Raw genomic sequence first — 21013 nt, forward strand, 5'->3', positions numbered from 1 at the left:
GGGCACCATCATGATTTCTCTCTTCCAATTTGACAGATGAATAGGCTCAGAGAGATTGAGTAACTTACCAAAAGCTTCAGAGCTAGTTAGCAGAGGACTTGGGCCTTAAACCTCAATCTAGGAAGCTGTCATTCCCATGGGCTGGAGTCCACTAGCTAGCTGCCCATCTTCCGCTGGGAGACCTGAGCTCCACTGATCTGCCCACTCCCCCAAGGCCCATCACTTCTCTCTCCCAGGTAAGGAACTGCATGGCATTTGTTGCTCCCTCACCAGCCACAGCCAGCAGTGTAGTGGTGAGGATGAGTCACCAAGGGAGGGCAGCCATGGGGGCATGAGTGGGAGAGGCCTGGCCAGTCTACAAGGCTGGAGGAGAAGATGGAGAGGCAGGCAGCACAGGGGGAGAGAAGAACATCCTGGGAATTCCTGACACCCCCATCCTCCTTCAGATCCCCAAAGCTGTGCTCAGCCCAGGACCACCCTAAAGGTCCTGGCCAGGCAGGTTCAGGGAGGAGGGAGCCGGGGAACTGAGGGGAGGCAGGAGACAGAACCTGAGGGAGCTACAAAGCTCAGCCCACTTTCTGGGTCCCCAGAAGAGGCAGTTTCTGCTGCAGGGCTTCAAGGATGTAGCAGTGTCAGCTTACTCTGGCTTGACAGTTGTCACCTCAAAGCCACCCTCTACAGTCGACAAAGTACCTCTGCCCCCTTCTTGGCATCAGCAACAGCATCTTTCTGTACCTAGCTCCATGCTAAGGGCTTAAGGTACATTGCACCACCTTTGTTAAACTTGAAACCTCTGTAAAGTCCATCCTGTCTTTATCTGCATTTTACACTGCTCTTTCATACTTAATTAATACTGTTTTTAGTACTATTGTGTGTATAAGCTTGTAGGGGTCAGAAGACATCTTTGCAGAGGAGCTGCTTCTCTCCTTCCACCTTTACACAGGTCTTGGCATCAAACTCAAGTAAGTAGGCTTATACAGCAAGCTTGTCACCCTCTGAGCCGTCTCTCTGACCTGCACCTTTGTTTTTTGTTTCACTCTGAGACAGGATATCATGTAGCCTAGGCTAGCCTTGAACACCCTATGCAGCCCAGGATGGCCTTGATCTCCTCCTGATCCTCCTGCTTCTCTGTCTTTGGCATGTTGGGATCACCTTGCTAAAAGAAAGCGAGCTCTCTCCTTCAGGGATCACAGTCCATCAGCCAGTGTGGAGCCCCTCCCCCACTCCTCAAACCCACCTGCACAGGCACCCACATATTCACTTGCATACACTCCCTCCCTCCAGGCATAGAGGCACTGTCTTCCTTGTTGAGGGAGCCCAGGACAGACTGGGTCCAAGGTTGCTTGGTTCTCTGTGGGAGCGACTCTCACTGGTTGACTGCCTCTGAGTCCGCCAATTCTAGCCCCACTTCTGGAGCTTTCAGTAGAACGTTTTGGCACGTTCACAGTTCAGTCTCCACAGGAACAACAGGAATCAGTTTCAGTCACCAGCTCCAAGGGGCAGCGACAACTGTATATCCTGTTCCCAGGTACAGCTGAGGGTCTCCAGGACAGCAAGGGCAGAGTGGGACAAACATACATGTTGTGGCATGTTAGCATGTGCCCGGCCAGGTGAGCCTGCCCCAAGCCACTAAAAAGATGAAGCAACTCAGAAATGTGTCTGCCAGGAACCCCATGGGAAGAGTGTCCTGTCCTGTCCCCCATCTAATGGCTAAGGAAACATGAAGGGCTGAGTGGTGGTCTCAGTAATGTTCTTGAACAAATGCCATTGACTTTGGAGAAGTGCATGGGAGGAGGTGGACACCCCTGGGGTCATGGATGGGGAGATGGATAGTCTCTTGTTACTCAAACACCATTCTTCCAATGTGGCCAGGCCTGCCTCAGTGGTAGTGAGCACTCCGTGTCTAACAATATGCAAGCTGATGCCAGAGAGAGCCAACAAGGGACCCCAGAGGGGCTTGTCCTTTGTGGTATTTGGTGTGAATGCCCTCTGATCTCTGGGGCCTTGGTCCCATGTTTTCTCAGTCCTCCAGCCTATCAGCTGTGACCATGGATACGTACATCTGTTCTCCCAGGAGGCTGGAAGCACTTGAAACACAGGGATGCTGTCCTGTTCACTCCAAGGCCCCAGGACTCAGCCCCTCTCCTGGCATACAAGGTCTGGGAACTTATGCCTCCTTCACAAAGCATTGTGGGGCTTCTGCCTCCTTACCAACAGACTTGAGAACCCTGGAACATAGGCAGAGCTCAGAGACTCTGTCTATACCAAGCACTACCGAAGGCATGAGCCTTGCCTCTGGTGACTCTCCTCAGCTCCTCTCTGGCTCTGCTTGCATGCTTCTAATACCTTCTAATACAGCCTCTTCCACCATGGAAAGGTCTGAGCCATTATTACCAGGTCTAGGCTCTCTGGAATTCTACCCCCAGATCTTGCTTATAGTGGGACGTGTCTCCAAGTTAGGGAGGGCACCCAGGGATGACATTGTACACTAGTGACTCTAGGTCCCTTCCTGCAGCAGCCCAGAACCCTGCATGCTTGTCTGGAAAGACAGATGAAGGAGACAGCGAATTTATCATCCCAGTTCTGTTGAGCAGTGAGCCAAGGGACAAAACTCTTCAGAGACCATGCCATGCCAGAGCCCCTGATCAGGGACAGGTGGCTGGGCATGTGTTTCACTCAGTACACCTCAAGGCAATTCTGAGCCACAGCCACAGACGTGACTCGCCGAGTGATTCATTCATTACTGGCCAGCATTAGCCAGGTGTTCTGCTGGGCTCCGAGCTGGGTGGCACTGTGAGATGGGAGTCTAGTTGCCTTGGTAATCAGAAGGCTAAGGGCCACTGAGCACTCACATTTTATGTACCAGGCACTGTTCTGTTTACTTCCTTGCAAAGGGCACAGCCCCTCCTGCCCAGCCCTAGCTGTGAAGAAGGAAGTGGAACCTGCCTGGCATGCTAGCGACTGGCACATGGTCAGATCTCCTTAAGCACAGGCTGATGCTCTAACTCCAGCCACAATAGCCAATCCCATTTAGTAGATAAGAAGGCAAGACACCAGAGAGGTTAAGGTGACTTTATCGCCCAGGGCCATGCTAAAATACAGAGCCATGGTCTGAACCTAGGTGGTCCAGTTGTACAGCCTGCTGGGTTAACCCTTAAGGCTCTGGAGTTGAAACAAACAAACGAAAACATACCTCTCTGGAGGCTGGGAGCCACTCCCCTCTCTGCCCAACTTCCTTACCTTGTGAAATGGAACCAGTCTGCGGCCTTTTTTCTCAACCCCTTCCTCTCTCCAGGCCTTCTGTGGCCTTCAGACCACATGACAAGATGCCACAGTAGTCACTCCTAAGGAGTTCACACAAGCCCAGGATCAGGCAGGGGGCTCAGTGTTTGTCGGAGCCTCCCCTAGCCTGACAGGCTCCCACAGACCTTTAAGGAGCCCGGAACTGCCCCATCACACCTCCTTTTGCACGGGCTTAGATAAAAGGCCTGCCATTATTTGGTAGCCCCCCCCCCCCAGCATTCTGCAGCCCCTGGTAAGATCCCTGCTGTGCAATAGTGCAGCATTCAGCAAGGGGGCCGAGAGGAGGTGAGGTAGGGGTCCCTGTTACTTGGCAGTCCCAGCAAGTTGGGGAGCCAGGCCGGAAGAAGTATTAATGACTCCCGTCTGTGAACTGGGACTCGTCCACCTACTTAACGGTTTGAGAACGCAATTTCCTATTGTAACTGCAACCGACGACCACAATTACCCTAGATATTTTCCACTTGGGGGTCATTACCAGCCAAACCAGGTCTCTTCCATCCTAGACACCCACCTAGGCCCGAGGACATTCGACAATGGGTGCTTTGTCAACTCGTGGGAGTGTCCTCAGTCCTGGAAAAGGGGCGCTGTCCTCAGAACTTGCTGAGAAAGTCCTGGGTGACGGGCGACGGTGTGTCACGGTCTGGGGTTCCCCTAGCCGCGCGTGGATGCGCCCCACCGCAGGCGGCGCCCCGCAAGGCCTGGGCGGTAGCTCCGGGTCTCCCATCCCACCTCCGGGGCGAGGCAGACCAGCGCGTGGGAGGGGACGGCGCGCCATTGGCTTGTGTGCCGAACGAGGAGGGACCAGCGCGGGCCACCAGACTCGGGTGAGCCGGCTGGCGCAAGAGTCCGGCCGCCCTGCCCTGCCCTGCCCGCAGTTCCCTGCGCGGCGGCGCGATGTGAGGCTCCCGGGACCTGAGCGTCGGCCGGGCTCCCCAGCTCCGCTAGCGCGGCGTCTCGCGCTCTAGGAACGTAAGTCAGCTCTTCGCCGCCCCGAACCTCGCGCTGCCCAGCCGCTGCCACCACGCCGGCCTGCGCAGCACAGCCCGGGCTCCGGGGACAGCAAGGACCCTGCGCACGCCAGCCCGGCGCGGGGACAGCTGGGCACCTGCGGGTCTGGGGGCCCTGGGGACCCTCTCTGGGCTCAGCGAGGCGCCGTCCGCTACCCTTTCTGCGTGTCCCGTTGCACTGACTTGGTTTTCTTTTCTCCCCGACTCCCTGCTACTCCGCCACCTCCTTCCTCCCGGGCTGTTGGTTTGGCTCACCGCCTCTCCCAGGCGGTGCTCTTTACTTCGCAACCCGAGAGAAGCCGAGCAAAAACGCAGTTTCTTCCTCGGCCGGGGTCTCTATCGCCTCGCTTGATTCTCCGTCCCCTCCCCCTTCGCTCTCCCCACCGCACCCCCTCCTGTCTTTGTCTCCTGGTCCGAGGAGTGCGCCCTGCAAACTTGCAAGTCTCTGGGTCCTCGCCCCCGCAGGGACGCGCGTGGAGGAGGTGGCGGGATCCCTGCTGCCCACAGGTCTGGCTGGACCTTCTGGGGTTGGAGGCGGTGGCTGAGGAGTCGGGGATACCCGCTGCCCGGAGCCTGGGCCTCACAAAGTGGGGGGGGGGGGATGCCTCGCGGAGGTGAGGGACAGATTGGATGGGAAGGGGCCAGGCCGGGGACTCCCCAGTTCCCAACCTGGAGAGAAGCACCCAGAACCCCAGCCCGAGGGGGTTGCAGGTGCACCGAGGCGTCCCCCTCTCCCCAGGCCGCGAGATCAACTGCGAGAGGACTGTGTGGGACACCACTGCCAGGTGCAGGGTGGGCTGAGGTCCCCCGTGATGCGCGAAAGACTCCCGTGCGGCATCCCCGGGGCACCCCAGAGCCAAGTGTTGGCCTCGGGTCCCCGCGCTCCATCTCCTGACCCCCAGCCCCAGACTCCCGCCTCCTCCTTGCCGCCTGGCGGGAACCCGGCTTCGCCTGTAGTCTGTGCGTTGGAGGTGGGAGCAGGGCGAGGCCCGAGACCCCCGAGGCTACCCCAGAATCTCAAGCAGAGGGCCAGGGCCGATTCACAGTACCCTTGTTTCGTTTCTTTAAGACAAACTTTTCTGCATGGGGCCTGGCGGGAGGGGCGAAATCCTTGGGTTGCAAGGGTGCCCACCAACTGTGCAGTTCCTTGGACCTCCACCTCTGACTGGTGGAGAGGGGCCCGGATCTACATCCCGCACGACTCCGGAAGGTTCCTGGAAGAACTGGGAGGGACTCTGCCCCTTAGAGGCAGCTCCACGCTCAGCCCTGGACAAAGAAAGATTCTTTTTCCTTGTAGGCTTGTTGGGAAAAAAAGGTATTTGGCCAGGTCTGGGTTGTCTCCTTTGTAAAGGATGTGCCCGTCTCCTACTGTCTCCTCTGGTCCTAGTGTCCTAGGAGCCTGTGTCTAGTGGTTCCCAGGTCTGGCCACCTTCACCTGACGGCTCCTGCTTTAACCTTTCCGGTGCCAGGACCCCTGCAGCTCCTCTGGGCCCCACTTCTTGTTATGATAGTCCCCTGCTGGAAAGAGGCGGGCCACTCCGGGACAGGTGCAGGGTGTTAACAGGACCCGCATGTATTCACGCATATTCTTGGCTTTTCTTTGTGTTCACTTATTACACAAACTGACAGACCTGCAGTGCGATCTCTGTAGCTGTGGGTGCAGTAAAAACTCTCATCTTGGTGGTACTGAAGCTTGAGCAAGGAGAGGCAAGTGAGTAAGAAGTAAGTCAATTGGTAGCCTGGTGTAGTGGCGCCACCTTTAATTCCAGGCAGAGGCGGGCGGATCTTTGTGAGTTCCAGGCCAGTCAGGGCTACCCAGTGAGACACCGGCTCAAACCCAGAAAGGAAGGAAGGAAGGAAGAACGGGAGGGAGGGGGCAGGAAGGACATAAAAAACAAAAATAAGTAAGCCAATTGGGCTGGGTGTGGTGGTGCCTGTCAATCATTCCAGCACCCAGAAGGCTGAGGCAGGATTTTGAATTTGAGGCCAGCCTGAACTACACAGGGAGATCCAGTCTCAAAAAAGAGAGAGAAGAAAAGAAAATTCTGTGGAGTGTGCTGTGTGAGGCTAGGGGTGGAGTGGCAATTTTAAAGAGTGGTCAGGGAGCAATTCCAGTCTTGCAGAAGATGCTGTGTGTGCAAAAGGCCTGAGGCTGCAAAGGGCCCAAGGCTCAGGTTTGCACCTCCTGTGGAATGGGGTGGGGAAGAGATAGGAGGGGCTAGGCCACAAAGGATGCACCCCCTTCTCACATGCCACAGAGGGCATCTTGTGTCCCCATCCCCAGAGGGAAGCCCCCACCCATCTAGTTCCTCCCACAGCTGCACCAGCCAAGGACAGGGTAACAGTCACCCAGGCTGAGTATCCCAGGGGTTCCACGTCTCCCAGGATCCTGGCAGCTTCTTCCCACCTGCCCTGGTCAGTGTGCTGCTCTTGACCCCCTAGTCACCCCTGTTTGGCCTCACTCCACCTTCTTCCCATGGCACCCTCTTTGAAGCATTCTATTTGTGCAGGTACAGAATTCCAACTCTGAAACTGGTTTACTAAAGGGGGAAACTGAGGCTGAGCTCAACCACAGCCTCCTGAGAGTTGGCTACAAAAAGCAAGCTGTTCTGGGTGTGTTCAGGCAACTTCTAATTAAGGAACAGTGTTGTGATTATAACGGATGTAGAAAACTGAGGCCCAGAGTGGCAAAGTCCCTCTCCCAAGGCCATGCAAGGTGGGGGAGAGGGGGGCAGAACCAGGATTTGAGCACCAACCTTTGGTGCTTGGTTGACTTGTTAACTACTCAGGCAGAACCTGAGGAGGGGAGTTTCAGCTTCCGACAGGGAAAGCAGGGTTCTACCCCACCTAGCACTGTGTTTGTGGAGCTGTTGGCTCAGCTTGGCTCGCTTATTTCCAGGAAGCTCTCAGTTCCCCCCACCCCTCAAATTCCTGGGCAGAGCAGAGGTGGAGTGGAGGAGAGGGAGAGGATGGTGTGGCGGAGTGGGGGAGCGGGATGCTGCTCCCTCTCACCAGAGCCCTAGCCCTATAGGAACAAGAAGCTGGGCTGACAAGATAGATGACCGCACCAGCTGCCCCTGAGGTCCCTGACTTGGTCACCAAATCCAGGGGAGGCTGACCCACTCAGGGTTGAAAAGGACAGGAATTCTCCACACACCCTGCCTTTTGCTAATGGGACAGGAAAGGCCCTGAGTGGTGGCGACAGGAGGTGTCAGAGGGCTGGCCCTGCCTCAGACCCCCAAGGTGAGGATCTCCTCCCACCCTGAGGATGTGACTCCCAGCCTTTGCCCCGCCCACCCTCTCCTACACAGCAGTGGGCTATTTATTTTTGTCCTTAAAGTTCTGGAGATCTGTGTGATGAAAGTCCAGTATTTTCTTCTGTCCCTCTGGAACCCAGCCGCCTTCCAAAGAGGATCTGTAAAGGGGAGATAAAATACTCAGGGGGTGATGGAAGAGGTGGGGGGACTGGGAGGGGCCTGGTTGAAATGCAAATGAATGCACTGAGTAGTCCAAGTCAGGCTCACCTAGTCAGATCCCCAAGGGCCTGGAGACCACACTTCCTTCCTTCTATACAAAGAACTGTCCGATACACAAAACTGTCCTGCTGGCAGGCCCTGTCTCATCATCATCTTAGCTGTCCTCCTTGGGCACATGACTCAGGGCACCCCAGCCTCCCCATGGCAGGACAAACCCTCCAGATCCAGATCCCAGGATCATGTTTGTGGAACTTAGTGTGGGGTCTGTTCTTAGACTTCATAGCATTGTCACTGGGGTGGGTCTGCTGCTTCCCCTGCTACATTAATGGACTGGCTCCTTGGTCTGTCTGGTCCCCCCTTTTTCATCCTCACCTTTCAGAACAGCTTCACTGGAACCTGATGGTGACGACTAAGCAGGTGAGAGGTAACTGTGCAGCCCACCCGCAGGGCTCTGTCCACTGAGGCAGCTGGCTGTAGAAATCTGCTTTCCAGGGACTGGGAGACCCGGCTGTTGGCAGACCCTGCTGGAGCTGGTGGAGGCCTGTGCACAGAAGCGTCCCCTCCATTTTCTCTTTGCGTGGGTCCTGAGGACCCCAAAAGAGACCCACACTGCAAAGTCCAGGGCATGCTGTGGGTACTGCAGCTACGTGTGTACCCTGTGTCCTGTGACCATGGGTCTTGTAGGTAAAGGATAGAAAGACGTTTCTGCAGAGCAGCAGGCTGGCATGAGACCAGGGCTGGGAATGCAAGCCTGGGTGGGAACACAGTGCCTTCACCCCCAACCTCTTGGTGACACCCTTGAGATGTGGGTTATTCTGCCACAGGCCCCCAGCAATGGGTTCTTGGCTAGGTTGTTAGATGTCCGTCTTGTTCTGGACTTCTCGGATACCCTAGAAAAGGCCACAAATTATGCAAGCTTTGGGCTCCAGGGACAGACTGTCTTCTCCAGGCACCCCCAGCTCTGAACTCTTGTCTCTCACTGCCTTCACATGGGTGCGGTCCTGTTCGGACCCACTTCCAGCCATTTTGCATCAACAAGATAATGGACAATTGATTGGTTCCTGTCTGTGGCTCTAGCTCTCAGGGCCTTGCCAACATCACAGGGCCTGAACCCAGGTCAGGCCAGACCCAGGGGACTTCAGGCACTGGGCCGCCTCCCAGAACTCCCAGGGGAGGGTGCTCTGGAAGATGGTTTGCAGCTCAGCTACATTTAGGAAGCCAAGCTCATCCTGTTCCCCTCTACTACCATATACAGGCACACAGACACACATACACAGGTTCCCAGACACACATACACATGTGCACAGGCACACATACACAAGTGCACAGGCACACATACACAGATACACAGTACGCATACACAAGTGCATAGACGTAAGTGCATAGAATACACAGGTGAACACACACATATAAAGGTGCACAGACACACACACGCACACACAAATGCATTCTTGCACATGCACACACGACCACTTGTGAATACAATACATCCAAACACGTGCATACATACACACAAAAATTCTTCTGGAGACCTAGTTAAAGCATATCTCACTGTTAACTTGAATTCTGGCTCTGCCACTCACTCCAAGCCAGGAACACTTGAATAAGTCACTTGGTCCTTAGTTTTCTCATCTGTGAAATGGAATGAAAATCTGACCATTATTACAGGCAATGATGAGGACTTCAGGGGGCTGGCACATGCAGCCCAGGGCAAACATCAGGCAGATTTCTCCTCATTAGCAGCAGGGCAGTTGCACCAGAGCCTGGCAGGGAAGGAAGTGGCTTCCTGGCTGAGGGTTGCAATGGTGGCTTCCCCTGAGTCACAGGAGGCCCAGCAGCTATGGAAGGCAGGTTTCCTAAGCCAACCCTCCTGGGCACAGCCTCCCTGTGACAGCTCTGCAGTCCATTCATTTCTATGGCAACCAGGCTTCCTGGGAAGGATAGGGGAAGTTCCTTCAGGATCTGTCTGAGAGGGGTGCCCAGCCCTGTCCCATCAGGTCTCCTGCCCAGGGTTGAATCTGGCCAGGTGACATTGTTAACATTACTCTTTCCTGTCCTTCGTGGAGCTCAAGGGCCCACACCCCAGGGCTACATCTGGTCTCTATGGTGAGTGGAAGCAGCCCTCTGTTTATCGGATGATGTCATAGGGGCTCAGAGAGACTAAGTAAATTCCCGAGGTCACAAAGCAGTGGAGAGAGTTGAACTTTGAATCCAAGTTTTCTTAAGCATTAAGACTATGTCCTCTATCCCACTCTGGCCCCTTCCTCGCCTGAGATACTCAGTTTCTTGGAGTCTGCAACATCTCAGACCCACTGTACTGAGTAAAACCACAGGCCCAAGGTCACCTTGCCCCTTAGAGACTGGCTGAAGTGGAACCAGCCCTTCCTCACCCTCTTTACTCCTCTCTTGCCCTGGGCCCCCAGTGTGCACATGGACCAGGGCAAATCTTGAGATGGCTGGAAGGAGCATCTCACTTAGGTAAGGGCTCATTTAGAGTGATGGAGCATTGTTGGCTTAGGGAGGATGGCTTAGGATGGGAGTCTGATGGGGGCAGGGCTCACTGGCAGCTTTTCCCTCCTCCACAGCTGAGAGCCACAGGTGGAGGATTAGCATCCTTCCCCCCTTCCACAGCCACAGAAATGTGACATGGGGATCTCAGAGCAGGTGGGTGTACAGGAAGCAAAGCAGGCCTGATTGGCCCTTTCCACTCTCCGTGACTCAGTGACGAAGCACAGGGCAGGAGATGGGGAGGAAAGGCCCCTCCTGGAGGCAAGACACTCAGTCTGCCCCAGGGCACCCACCTGTACCTTCTCTCTGGCCGCCTGCGCTTTTGTTATGTTCCTATCTCCTCATTTCACAGGGGAAACTGAGGCTGGGAGTGCTGCAGCAGCTAGCCTAAAGTCTATGGTTGACAAGAGTAGAGCCAAGATTCAAAGCCAGGTTCACTGACCCAAAGCCAGTGTGTGGCCAGGATTCCCTGGGGCAGAATCAGAGGTGGGGTACCTACATTTAGGTTAAAATTGCATCAGGCCTGAATCCCCTGGCCAGTGGCTTTTAGAGGGAGATAGGGAGGAGAGGCCGGAGGGCTGTGTGCAAGGTTTGCCTTGGGGCTACAGGTAGATGTGGGTGTTGCAAGGTTCTGAGTGAATTGGGGACAGACGTCAGGGCTCACAACAGTTTGCATGACTCTGGGGTCAGTGCAAGGTAGAGATCAAGTTCAATGTCCCATTCTCCCTGGGAGGCCATAGGGGTCCTTTGTGGGTGATAAGTATAGTTGCTGGTCTCAGGCGCTAGGGACAAGCACTATGTATCTATCAGCTCACGTGCCTGATACACCTGTCTGTAGATGAGGCCTACTGGTCCGGGAGGGACATCACTGTAGTAGGGCTCATTCACAGACTTGGGAACTGAGGGTTGTCGTGTGTGTTTGCGTGTGTGTGTGTGTGTGTGTGTGTGTGTGTGTGTGAGAGAGAGAGAGAGAGAGAGAGAGAGAGAGAGAGAGAGAGTGTCATGGGGCAGAGGAAAACAGTGCCCCTGGCTAGGAAGCTTCCAATACAACAAGGGGTGTGTGATGCCAGTTTCCCGACTTTCCCAGCCTCCATCCAGAGCCTCAGCTCAGAGTGTTGGGGGTTGTTGGGGAGGGTGGTGGTGTCATGTCTAATAGCTGCTCTTTTCACTGGACACTTGCTGAGATGGAACACTGACTGGTTCATGTGTTTCTCATAGCAGCGCTATGAAGAATCCCCTCCTTTCCCCATATAGGTGGGGAGACTGAGGCCTGGAGACTAAGCAGCTTGCCTACAGGTCCAGATGAGCTGTGGTATATCCAGGCCATGAGCCCAGGCAGTGATTTAGGCAGCAGAGCGCTCAGCTCTTGAGCTGTGACTTCAGTGGTCACTCTCCAAAGCCCCTCTCTGCCCAGGGTCTTGCTTCTCCTTAGACCAGCTTGGGGCAGAGGGGAGGGGGTTGGGTGATTGTTTCCATTTCCCAGCTGAACACTGGTACTCAGAGGGGAGAAGTAACTTGCTTTAACTAGTAGCGACAAATTATCCTACTTTCCACCCCAGGTGAGCTCCTTCGGTGTCCTGCCACCCCATGCCTGGCTCACAGTGGATCTCACTGAACAGTCTCTTCCTTTAAATGTGCAGGAGGTGCCACTCTGAATGCTCTGAAAGAGTTTCTCTGTCCACCTTAAGGTCTCTAGGAGGTTGGAGTTAAAGCTCTATTTCACAGAAGGGGACACTGAGACTCAAGTTGATGAAGTGTCTCACCCAAAGTCACAAGGCCCTCAAGGGGCACAGCAGGATTGAGTCAGGCATCCCCTCTCATCTGGCTTTATGAGGAAGGTTAAGAAACCAGGGGCTCCAAGAGCCAGGCTAAAATAGAAATGGACTACAGCAAGTGATGGTGTGTGCATTATGGGAGGGATGTGCGGTGCCCGGATATTTACTGTGTCCCAAGCTCCATGAACTTTCCACACACTTCAGCAGTCCCAGTGTATGAGCGTACTCCAGAGCTGTGGTAATGTCTGATGTCACCAAACACAGACACAGATGTTAGTAGCAGTAGTTCTGTTCTAAAGAAAGCTGGAAACACCCAGATGTCCCTCATTTGAGTGTTCTGAGGAATACTGTTGTACACTGAAAAGGCGTGGATCACTGGGCCTCGGCCAGGGTGAAGAGCAGAGGCATCCCAGTGAATGGGAGAATGCCAGGCAAGGAAGGTCACATACTTCATGATTCTGTTTATATAATGTTTGAGAGAACCCAGGCAAAATTACAGTGACAGACAACAGACCTGTTGCTGCTGGGAGTGGGGATGACATTGTACCTGAGATAGCACAGGGAGGCAGGGGACATGAACCTGCTGTGTCCTGACCTGGAGGTAGCAGCAACATGAATTATCTTCTGCCGCATGGATGAAAATGAGAGGTCAGAGGGCATGTGAGGAGGATGGGGCCAGGTGACCTACCTCTGAGGTGTCCAGTTCCATCTGCAGTCAGAAAATGGCAACCTGGGCTAAAGAGTTGGAGATTGCCAGGAGTAGTGTGATTTCAAGTGAGACAGCCATCAGCTTCCCAGTGCATACCTGACCCATACCTTGGAATGTTGAACACTTCTGTGTGGGGCATGGGCAGCCTTCAGTGGTCCCAATTAGTATGGGAAGGAAAAGTACAGCCGCCCATTTCACAGATGAGGACCCAGGGCAGGGTGTCAGGGGTCCTGTGGCCCAGGCCTCCCTCTCCCCTTTGGTGTCTTCCCTGTCATCTGAGCCTAAGCTGTCATCTGGAGCCTAAGTTGATGGATCTTTTCCTGATTTATCCAGCCAAAAGCCCCGGCATGCAAAATTCACATCTTTGTCTTGTTGTGCATTTGTTTGGATTATTTCTTTTGTTTTAAGGCACTGACAATTTTGCAAAGGGGGCTGGGTGATCTGGGTCCAGTCCTGGGATGGGGAGAGATTTGCCCAGGGACACGACACTGAGCTTCTGAGGCCTGCTTGTGAATGAGTGTGGTCTTCTTGCTAGAGGATTCTGAGGATACGAACAAGATGCTGGAGTACACAGGGTACTTGACATGGATGGGGTACATGTTGGAGGTAAGGCACTGTCTTGTCAAGCTGGTCTCTAAGCACCCTGGGGTGAGCTTTCCTTACCACAGAATGGTCCTAAGTCATACCTATCTTTCAGGACCTTATGATGCAGACTCTGACCACCTGGGGGCCAGCCCAGAGCCTCACCTATTCCCATCTATTTCGTTTTCTAGATTCTGAAGACTGAAGACAGGTCAGGAATCAGGCACCAACCCATCTCAGTCTCCAGCACCCAGTGCATTGCCTGGCTCACAGTACGTGCCTAGGACTGGCCTATGGTGGTCTTTGCGGGGTGGTGGTGGCAGGGTCTGGGGACTGTAGAAGATGGTGGGCAGATGTGGGTGAGGCAGAGCTGTGGGTACAGATTGCAGGGAGTAGGTGAGGTCTGGGCAGGGTGGCCTCTGCCTGAAGCCTCTTTCTCTAGATTTAATGACCTCTTCCCCCACAACCAACCTTCTTCCTTTCTAAGTCTCAGCAGGGATTGTCTGGGTAGTTACGTAGCTCAGAGCCCAGGACTCAGAGGCCCCACTCCAGGCCTGGGCAGTCCCTTTGCTCTTAGAAGCCTTCTTTGTCCTCGTGACCCAAAACGCTTAGTAGTGGGCTCCATGCAGGTCCAACTGACTTCTCTTGGTCCCTACATGCTGCTCCAGGGTTGACTGTAAGGCCCTGTCTGGCCCAGTCACCTGGGCTGTGCCATGTCCTCTGGGGCCAGGCTGGTAGCATCCTCCTCAACGCATTTTACAGGCGAGGAAACTGAGGCAGCTGGTGCTCCATCTGCTTTCAGACCCTGCCTGCACACTTCTCGCCCTACACTGGGACCTGGGGTCTGGAAGTCCAGCAGGAACAATGACTGAGGCCAGTGTCTCCCCATGTCCCTCAGCAGAGGGCAGCATGGCGGCCAAGCAGCCCCCTCCACTCATGAAGAAGCACAGCCAGACTGACCTTGTGAGCCGCCTGAAGACCCGGAAGATCCTGGGTGTGGGCGGGGAGGATGACGACGGGGAAGTGCACCGCTCTAAGGTGGGCCATGTGGAGGCTCAGAACAGAAGGAGCCTAAAACTTCCCAACATATTTCTAGAACCTTCCACAGATGGCAGGAGAATGGTAACCATACTGGCACAGTTTGGTAGGATGAACCCAGTGCTTCTTAGGGGACGTGTAGAAACTGCTTTATAAACAAGTGAAGCTTGCTAGCTCTGGGAACTGTCTATTTGATTATTAATCCATTGCATAGATGAAGAAATGGAGGCTAAGAAAGGTTAAGGGCCTTGAGGTTGTACCAACCACCAGCAGAACTAGGCTTCCAGTCCATGGTGAGCAGACCCTGAGATTTCCTTCTTAGCCACCTCTTTTCAGCTTCTCTTGAACTAGGTGCTAAGGGAGGCAGAAGAGGGGACAGCTTCCATGGGACTTCCCAGCTGGGAGAACATCATGACAGAGGTGCCCTGCTGGGACCCGGGGTATACCCAATGTACTGGAGGAGGCTGACTGGGCAGGTGGGGTGCTAAGTATCTGCCTCCCCCTGATGCCTCTGACCTGTCCCTACAGATCAGCCAGGTCTTGGGCAATGAGATCAAGTTCGCTGTGCGGGAGCCCCTGGGGCTCAGGTGAGCACTGGATCTTGTTGGGCAACAGAGCGTGTGTCCTGGGTATGTTGCTGTCATTGGATCTTACCCTGGAGTTCATCTGTTCATCATTACCTCCCTAAACAGTCCTAGGTGCCTGGGCTGCACAAGGGCGTCCACTGGGGTCTGGGGCTGACAGTGGGGGGTGGGGGTAGACATACAGGCTGTGACCTTACTCTTTGTATCTTTCCAGGGTCTGGCAGTTTCTTTCTGCAGTGCTGTTCTCTGGTGTGGCCATCTTGGTGAGCCCCTCACAACACCCACCCCTGTCCGAGGCCCCAGGTGGGAGCAGGGCCTGTGCTTGGCAACTGGTGGCACCTTAGACTCAGAACAATATTGGGTGTTGGGGGAGCAGCTGGGTGTGGCCTCTTTCCCTCATCCAGTAGCTCCCTAGGGCTCCTCCTCCATGTGGTCTCTCAGTTTCTCACACTGTTCCACGGGTTGAGGCCCATCTGTCAGGCCCGCTATTGGCTCCAGGACTGGTTCCTAATACACCCCCTCCACCTCTGTGCTGTGCTCTTGAGCCCCAGGGGTAGGGGACAATCAAGTTCTGCCCTGGAGACCTTGACCACATCCCTGGAGGAAGGAGACTTCCCCAGCCCAGGCCTAGCCTGAGCCCCTCTGCCACCCACAGGCCCTTGCACTCCCGGACCAGTTGTATGATGCAGTCTTTGATGGGGCTGAGGTCACCAGCAAGACTCCCATCCGCCTCTACGGTGGCGCCCTCCTGAGTGAGTATTGCTGGAAGGACTGTGGGGGTAGGGAGGGCCAGTTGGGCCTGGGGGATCTCTAAGAGACCCTGGGGCCCTCTGGCTCTCTCCCCATCTTGTTGGCAGCCCTGCCCCTTTATCCTGTGGCTCTCCTGGGCACATACTGCCACCTGGTGGTCAGTGGTAAATGCAGTTGGTTGGGAGTTTTGTCTGCCATTGTCTGGGATAAGAATGATTGCTGTAAGCACACTGCCTGGGCATTGGGGTGCAAAGGTAAATTTAAGCTTGGGTCCTGTCTTCCAGGGCCCCCATGGCCTAGAGGAGAGGGCAGACATCCAGATCCTCTCCTCACTCTGTCTTTGCCTCCAAGGCATTTGGTCCACTTCTGTCTCTAACTTAAGGGCACAGCTGCTATTAAACATAAGTGGTTTCCCTTTTGCTTCTCCAAAACATTCTATGGATCCCCTCGGCCTGCAGAATAAAGGTCCCAACCTCTGCCTTGCATTCCAAGTCCTTTGTGGGGTCCTGGGTCACCCCAGGGGATCCAGCCCGATCCTCTGTATCATATGATGGCCCTCAACTCAAGCCACACTGGAAGAAGCCTGCTCCCATTTCAGAAGCCCACTAGGCCTTTGAACATGCACTTTCTCTTGTTTTGTGCAATTAGGCTTGAACCTAAACCTCAAGGGTAGCTTTGGGGAAGGCAGTGAGGATGGGCTGCCATGATAGAAATCAACAGAGCATACATGCTCATATATCTGGTGTCCAGAGATCAGACACTGAAGGGTAAACTAAGATGGTGGTTCTACTAAAATCAAGGTCCATCGTTCTTTCCCTGGGGAGTTCCTCAGGGTGAGTCTTTACTGGGTACCAGTTTTCTGTCTCCAGGGGCCCCTCTGTTAGGAACTCACAGTTACAACCCCTCTGGCTGTGAGTTCTCAGACTCTGCAAACAGAATAGCAAGGTCAGAGTCAGCCTAGGTCTGGAGGTCTCCTCCCCAGTGTATAATGAAGATGTGGAGTCCCAGGGAAAAGAGTGTCCAGCCCATGTCCCCGTGGGGCCTTAGAAATGGTACAAATGGGCTCAAGAGCAGAGAAGGACCTGAAAGAGAGAGGACTGAGGGAGATGTTTGGACCTGAGGAGTGGTGTTGTAGGGTAAGAAGGCCCAGGCCCCTGGGCTGGGGGTCAGGCTGAGCTTGTGCTTGCCCCCCATCACAGGCATCTCTCTGATCATGTGGAATGCGCTCTACACAGCTGAGAAGGTCATCATCCGCTGGACTCTGCTCACTGAGGCCTGCTACTTTGGGGTACAGTCTTTGGGTGAGTCCTTGGGTAGGCTGGCAGGGTGTAGGGGGTAGGTCTGCCCCCTACAGGGAGTGACTAAAGCATACCTGTGGGGAGGAGAGCAGGGATAGAGCAAAGGAGACCTCTATAGCTACCTGCATGCCTACACACACACCTGCGTCTGAATCCACAGCCCATATGCTCCTATCCTTCCAAGCCCACGGCTCAGTGGGACTCAGGGCTGGGTACTACCAGGCATCTGCCATGTGGGGGCAGCAGAGCAGGCTATCTGTGGGCTGGGCTGGGCTCTCTTGAGCTCTGAAGTCAGTGAGGGACCCCACAGGGATGGGGGTAGGGTACTCACAGTGGCATTCTGCTATGATAGCCTTGAGTACATCTCTGTCCCTGACTTCTGGCCCTCTTGGCTTCCTCCACAGTAGTCACTGCCTCGCTTGCTGAGACAGGTCCCCTGTCCCTGGGGACCCTCCTGCTCCTGGCCAGCCGTCTCCTCTTTGTCGCCATCAGCGTCTACTACTATTACCAAGTCGGCCGGAAACCCAAGAAAGTGTAGCAGGCTGGATCTGCCTGGGCCTCGACCTGGGCCAGGGTGGCTGGGGGCTTTAGTCCCTGTGGGCGCCAGGCAGGCAGGGTACACACACCTTCCTTCCCTCCCGGGCACTCCCTGGAGGCAGCTGGGACCTCCTGAGTTTCTAAGAGTGACAAGTCAGGTCTGGGCCTCTGTATCCCATCCTTTATCCCACACAGGAATGCCCCCTTGTCCTGGCTTTCTTGGCTTGCAGACCCTGACAGATATTGCTGGGAGTGGAGTGCTGGGGTATGGGCTGAGTTCAGGCCAGCCTTTCTGCCAGGAGACCCCTAGCCTCAACCTAGCAGTGGGTCTTAGCGTCTCTATCCAGAAACCTGAGAACTGAGGCTCCTCACGTGTGGGACCCTCATACCACACAGACACACACACAGACACACACACACGCACACACATTGTTTCCATAGGCCACCACGAAAGCTATTTTCAAGTGGGTGTCTCGCTTGGACTCTGGCTCCCACCCAGGGATGCCCACCTGGACCCTCTCTTCGGTCTGCTGTAGGGCACTCTGGTACTATAGCTGCCTGTACCCTGGGGTCCCAGAGTCCCTCCCCCACAGGCTAGGCTGAGAAGCCACAGACCCCTGACAGGTTGCTAGCTGGGTGTAGGCGCCCTGTGTGTGAGGGTTTTGAGGGGAAGCAGAGCAGGGGCATTTTCTTCACAAGGTGTCTAAGGCTGATGTCCACCTGGCTCAGTGCCTCTCCAAGAACCCTCCAGGAGCTGCTCAGAGGCCTCCTTTGTAGAACGTGCAGCCCCTCAAACAACATGGGAAGCAAACAGAAGTGGCCTAGCTCCTCAGTACCCTGACAGTGGGCACCAAGACTGAAAATACCCCGTGGTGTCACCAGTCTATGTGGCCCCTCCTCTTGGTCCTGGCTCCCAGCAGCATCCTTCCCCTTAGCAGCAACCACATGAGGAGAGGTGGCTTGAAGCCCAGCTCCTTCCTGTCTGCAGTGGGAAGGTCCCAGGTGCCTGGGGACCCTTCCTCCATCACATCTGGGCTTACTGCTCTCCCTAGCATCAGCTGACTCTAGTCAAATGCTCCTGTGACAATGGCCTGTGGCCAGCAGAGGGAGCTCGGCAGAGGTCTCAGTGGAGGGCAGGCCCAGTGGGAGCCTAGGTTGCTGCTGTAAAAGGGCCTGGCAGGGGTGGGGAGACTTGCTCTCTCAAGGAGGGCCCAGTTATCTGCTGGGCTTCTGCCTCCTGCCACTGGCTTTGCACCCATCCCTAGAGTTCCACTTCTTGCCTGCCGTGGATTCCTGGGCAGATATAACTGCTGCCCGCTCTCAGCACAGCCTCAGCCACTAAGACCTACTGGCTCCATTCTCAGCCCTGTGGGGATAGATCCTTCTGGATCCTCTGTGAATGCAGATAAAGTCCCAAGGGAGGTAGTCAGGGAAGCAGAAAGCACTAGCTGTGCTCTGTGGGACATTGCCAGTCTTCCTCTGAGCAAGAGGAGGTGGCAGACCTGCCCTGGATGTGGTGGCCAGGTCATGCTGGTTAAACTACAGTGATACCTGTGCGTGGGGTAGGGCCAAGGTCAGACAAGGGCTGGCAAACCGACCTGTGGCCTGGGGAAGACATTAAGGTTGGAAGGAGGCAGTGACTTAGACAGGAACTCCATCCTGCATCCGAGCTCGAGGTGCCCTGGCTGCCCCTCCCAGCTCCCCTAGTCATGCTTCTGCCTTGGCCCTAGCCCTCAACCCCATCAGCACCACCTCTATCACGGTCACTATTTATTCTTCATTCCTCTTCTTTTTGTAAGAAACAGTCACAAAAAACAGTGCAAAACAATCTGTGTGGGTGTCTTGTTTTTATATTACAAAACTTCTGTTGATATAGATTATAAAAAGGGGAGGTCTGGGGAGATAAACATGATAAATTAGTTCTATTTTCTACTGCAAGGGACATTTACAGGTCCAAAATAGACTTTTAACATATGACCTGGTGGTGGGGAGTGTGACAGGATTCCTAGTTGGGGTGCTGGGCTGGGAACCTGGGAAGAGTCTGGCCCCTGGGCTTGGGACATGGGGCAGAGGTGGGGACTGAACCACAGACCCAGTCCTAGACTCCTGCCTGTAGGATATGGCTGTCCCCTAAGGGTGTGGCTCTAGGACGGGCAAGGGACAGCTCTGTTCACTGCCCTGTGGGGACTCATAGGGAGTCTCAGGTGTTGGTGTTGGATCTTGAGGTGAGGTGAAGGGAAGGCTCCGCTCCCCTCCCCTCGTCTGCCAGTGTACAGAGATATGCCTTGAGGCTAGGGCTGCACTCTAGCAGAGGCTAAGCTGCCTACCCAGTCACTAGGGCAGCCTCAGACAGCTGTGGAGATGACTACCAGTCTCGATAATTCCACAGTGGGTAGCTAACTCCACAGTTTGCAAAGACCACCTGCCTCCCCTTCTGGTTCTATAAGGCTGATGGCTGTGTCGAATGGACTAACTTGAAGCTCTTCAGCACCTGTACGGAAGGTTCTCAGGTTGAGAGTCTCTAATCCACCCTGAAACTGCCTGGGTTAAATGTCCCCCTCCTGGCCATTCTTTCTTCCAGCTCCCTCTACCCTTTTCTAGAAGCTTGGAGTGGCTCTGGACTACAGCCCCTGTAGTGGAGTTCAGGGGGTGCTCTGTCCTACTCAGCCTGGCCATGGGCTTCTGGTTGACCTCAGCCAAACCATTTGTGTTTCCAGGAAGCTAGAATTCAGAATGTGGTGGGTCCCAAGTCCAAGTCAGGGTCCTATGAGGCTGGGCTGTGAGTCAGCTGTGGGCTCCCTGGCCTGGGGACTCAGCCTCTAGGAAGCTCACAGCTTCATTTTGGGGGATGCTGGGCAAGCTGTCTTAGAGACAGCTAGGGAGGGTGGAGCTCAAAAACCCTGAGGAAGGCCAGGACAGGTGGGGACAGCATCAAGAGGTGAGAGAAGTGGGAGGAGGTTCACCGTGGACCCAGATAGAGCACAGAGCTGCTGGCTGCATTTGGCAGGGACACGGGGATTGACATGGGAGCCTTGGGCTCCAGGCTGTGGCTGTTACTCGCAGGTGGCAGGAAGGCATGAGAGAAGCTGGAGCTAAAACGGGCTTTTCCTGCAGAGAGACCTGCAGAGGGACAGTAGAGAAAGGAGAGCCAGTACCATCCTGTTCCTTTCAGCCCTGTGCCCATGGCAGACATCACTAATCAAATGAGATCCTGACAGACATCACTAATGGATTCTATCACCCTTTTCCACTGAGTGCGCATCAAACCTGGGATCCTCAGCACAGCTCCCAGTAGCCACTCCTGATTAGTCAGGCCAGGTGTCTTGCAAACCAGTTGCAAACCAGGTCTGCAGGCTGAGTTTCTCTCTCTCTCTCTCTCTCTCTCTCTCTCTCTCTCTCTCTCTGTGTGTATCACATGGACAACTTTGGGTATCATTTCTTGGGAG

General features: G+C 54.8%; 1 protein-coding gene across 5 annotated transcripts; it reads left to right on the plus strand.

Annotated features, from left to right (window-relative positions):
* The first annotated feature begins 4114 nt into the window (after window positions 1–4114).
* Window positions 4115–19395, plus strand: Tp53i11 (tumor protein p53 inducible protein 11). 5 transcript variants are annotated; one of them, XM_029557145.1, is made up of 8 exons: window positions 4115–4272; window positions 13552–13632; window positions 14163–14398; window positions 14927–14985; window positions 15197–15245; window positions 15638–15734; window positions 16932–17033; window positions 17438–19395. In XM_029557145.1, the coding sequence occupies exons 3-8, from the start codon at window positions 14225–14227 to the stop codon at window positions 17566–17568; spliced, it is 612 nt and encodes a 203-aa protein (XP_029413005.1). In that variant the 5' UTR covers window positions 4115–4272; window positions 13552–13632; window positions 14163–14224; the 3' UTR covers window positions 17569–19395. The 5 variants fall into 5 exon arrangements, with proteins under 5 accessions (XP_029413005.1, XP_008853259.1, XP_008853260.1 ...); XM_008855037.3 differs by having other exon boundaries at window positions 4116–4272; window positions 14123–14398; window positions 17435–19395; XM_008855038.3 differs by having other exon boundaries at window positions 4116–4272; window positions 14259–14398; window positions 17435–19395.
* Window positions 19396–21013: the final 1618 nt, after the last annotated feature.

The sequence above is a fragment of the Nannospalax galili genome, unplaced genomic scaffold, assembly GCF_000622305.1.
Source record: "Nannospalax galili isolate Female #2095 unplaced genomic scaffold, S.galili_v1.0 scaffold1287, whole genome shotgun sequence".
Taxonomy (NCBI): Eukaryota; Metazoa; Chordata; class Mammalia; order Rodentia; family Spalacidae; genus Nannospalax; species Nannospalax galili.

Excerpts from the sequence above, each read along its gene's own strand:
- Tp53i11 (XM_008855037.3), top strand. The coding sequence starts at position 14,225 with ATGACTGAGGCCAGTGTCTCCCCATGTCCCTCAGCAGAGGGCAGCATG. Across the intron at positions 14,399-14,926 it reads GGGAAGTGCACCGCTCTAAG|ATCAGCCAGGTCTTGGGCAA; the intron begins GTGGGCCATGTG and ends CTGTCCCTACAG. Across the intron at positions 17,034-17,434 it reads CTTTGGGGTACAGTCTTTGG|TAGTCACTGCCTCGCTTGCT; the intron begins GTGAGTCCTTGG and ends CTTCCTCCACAG.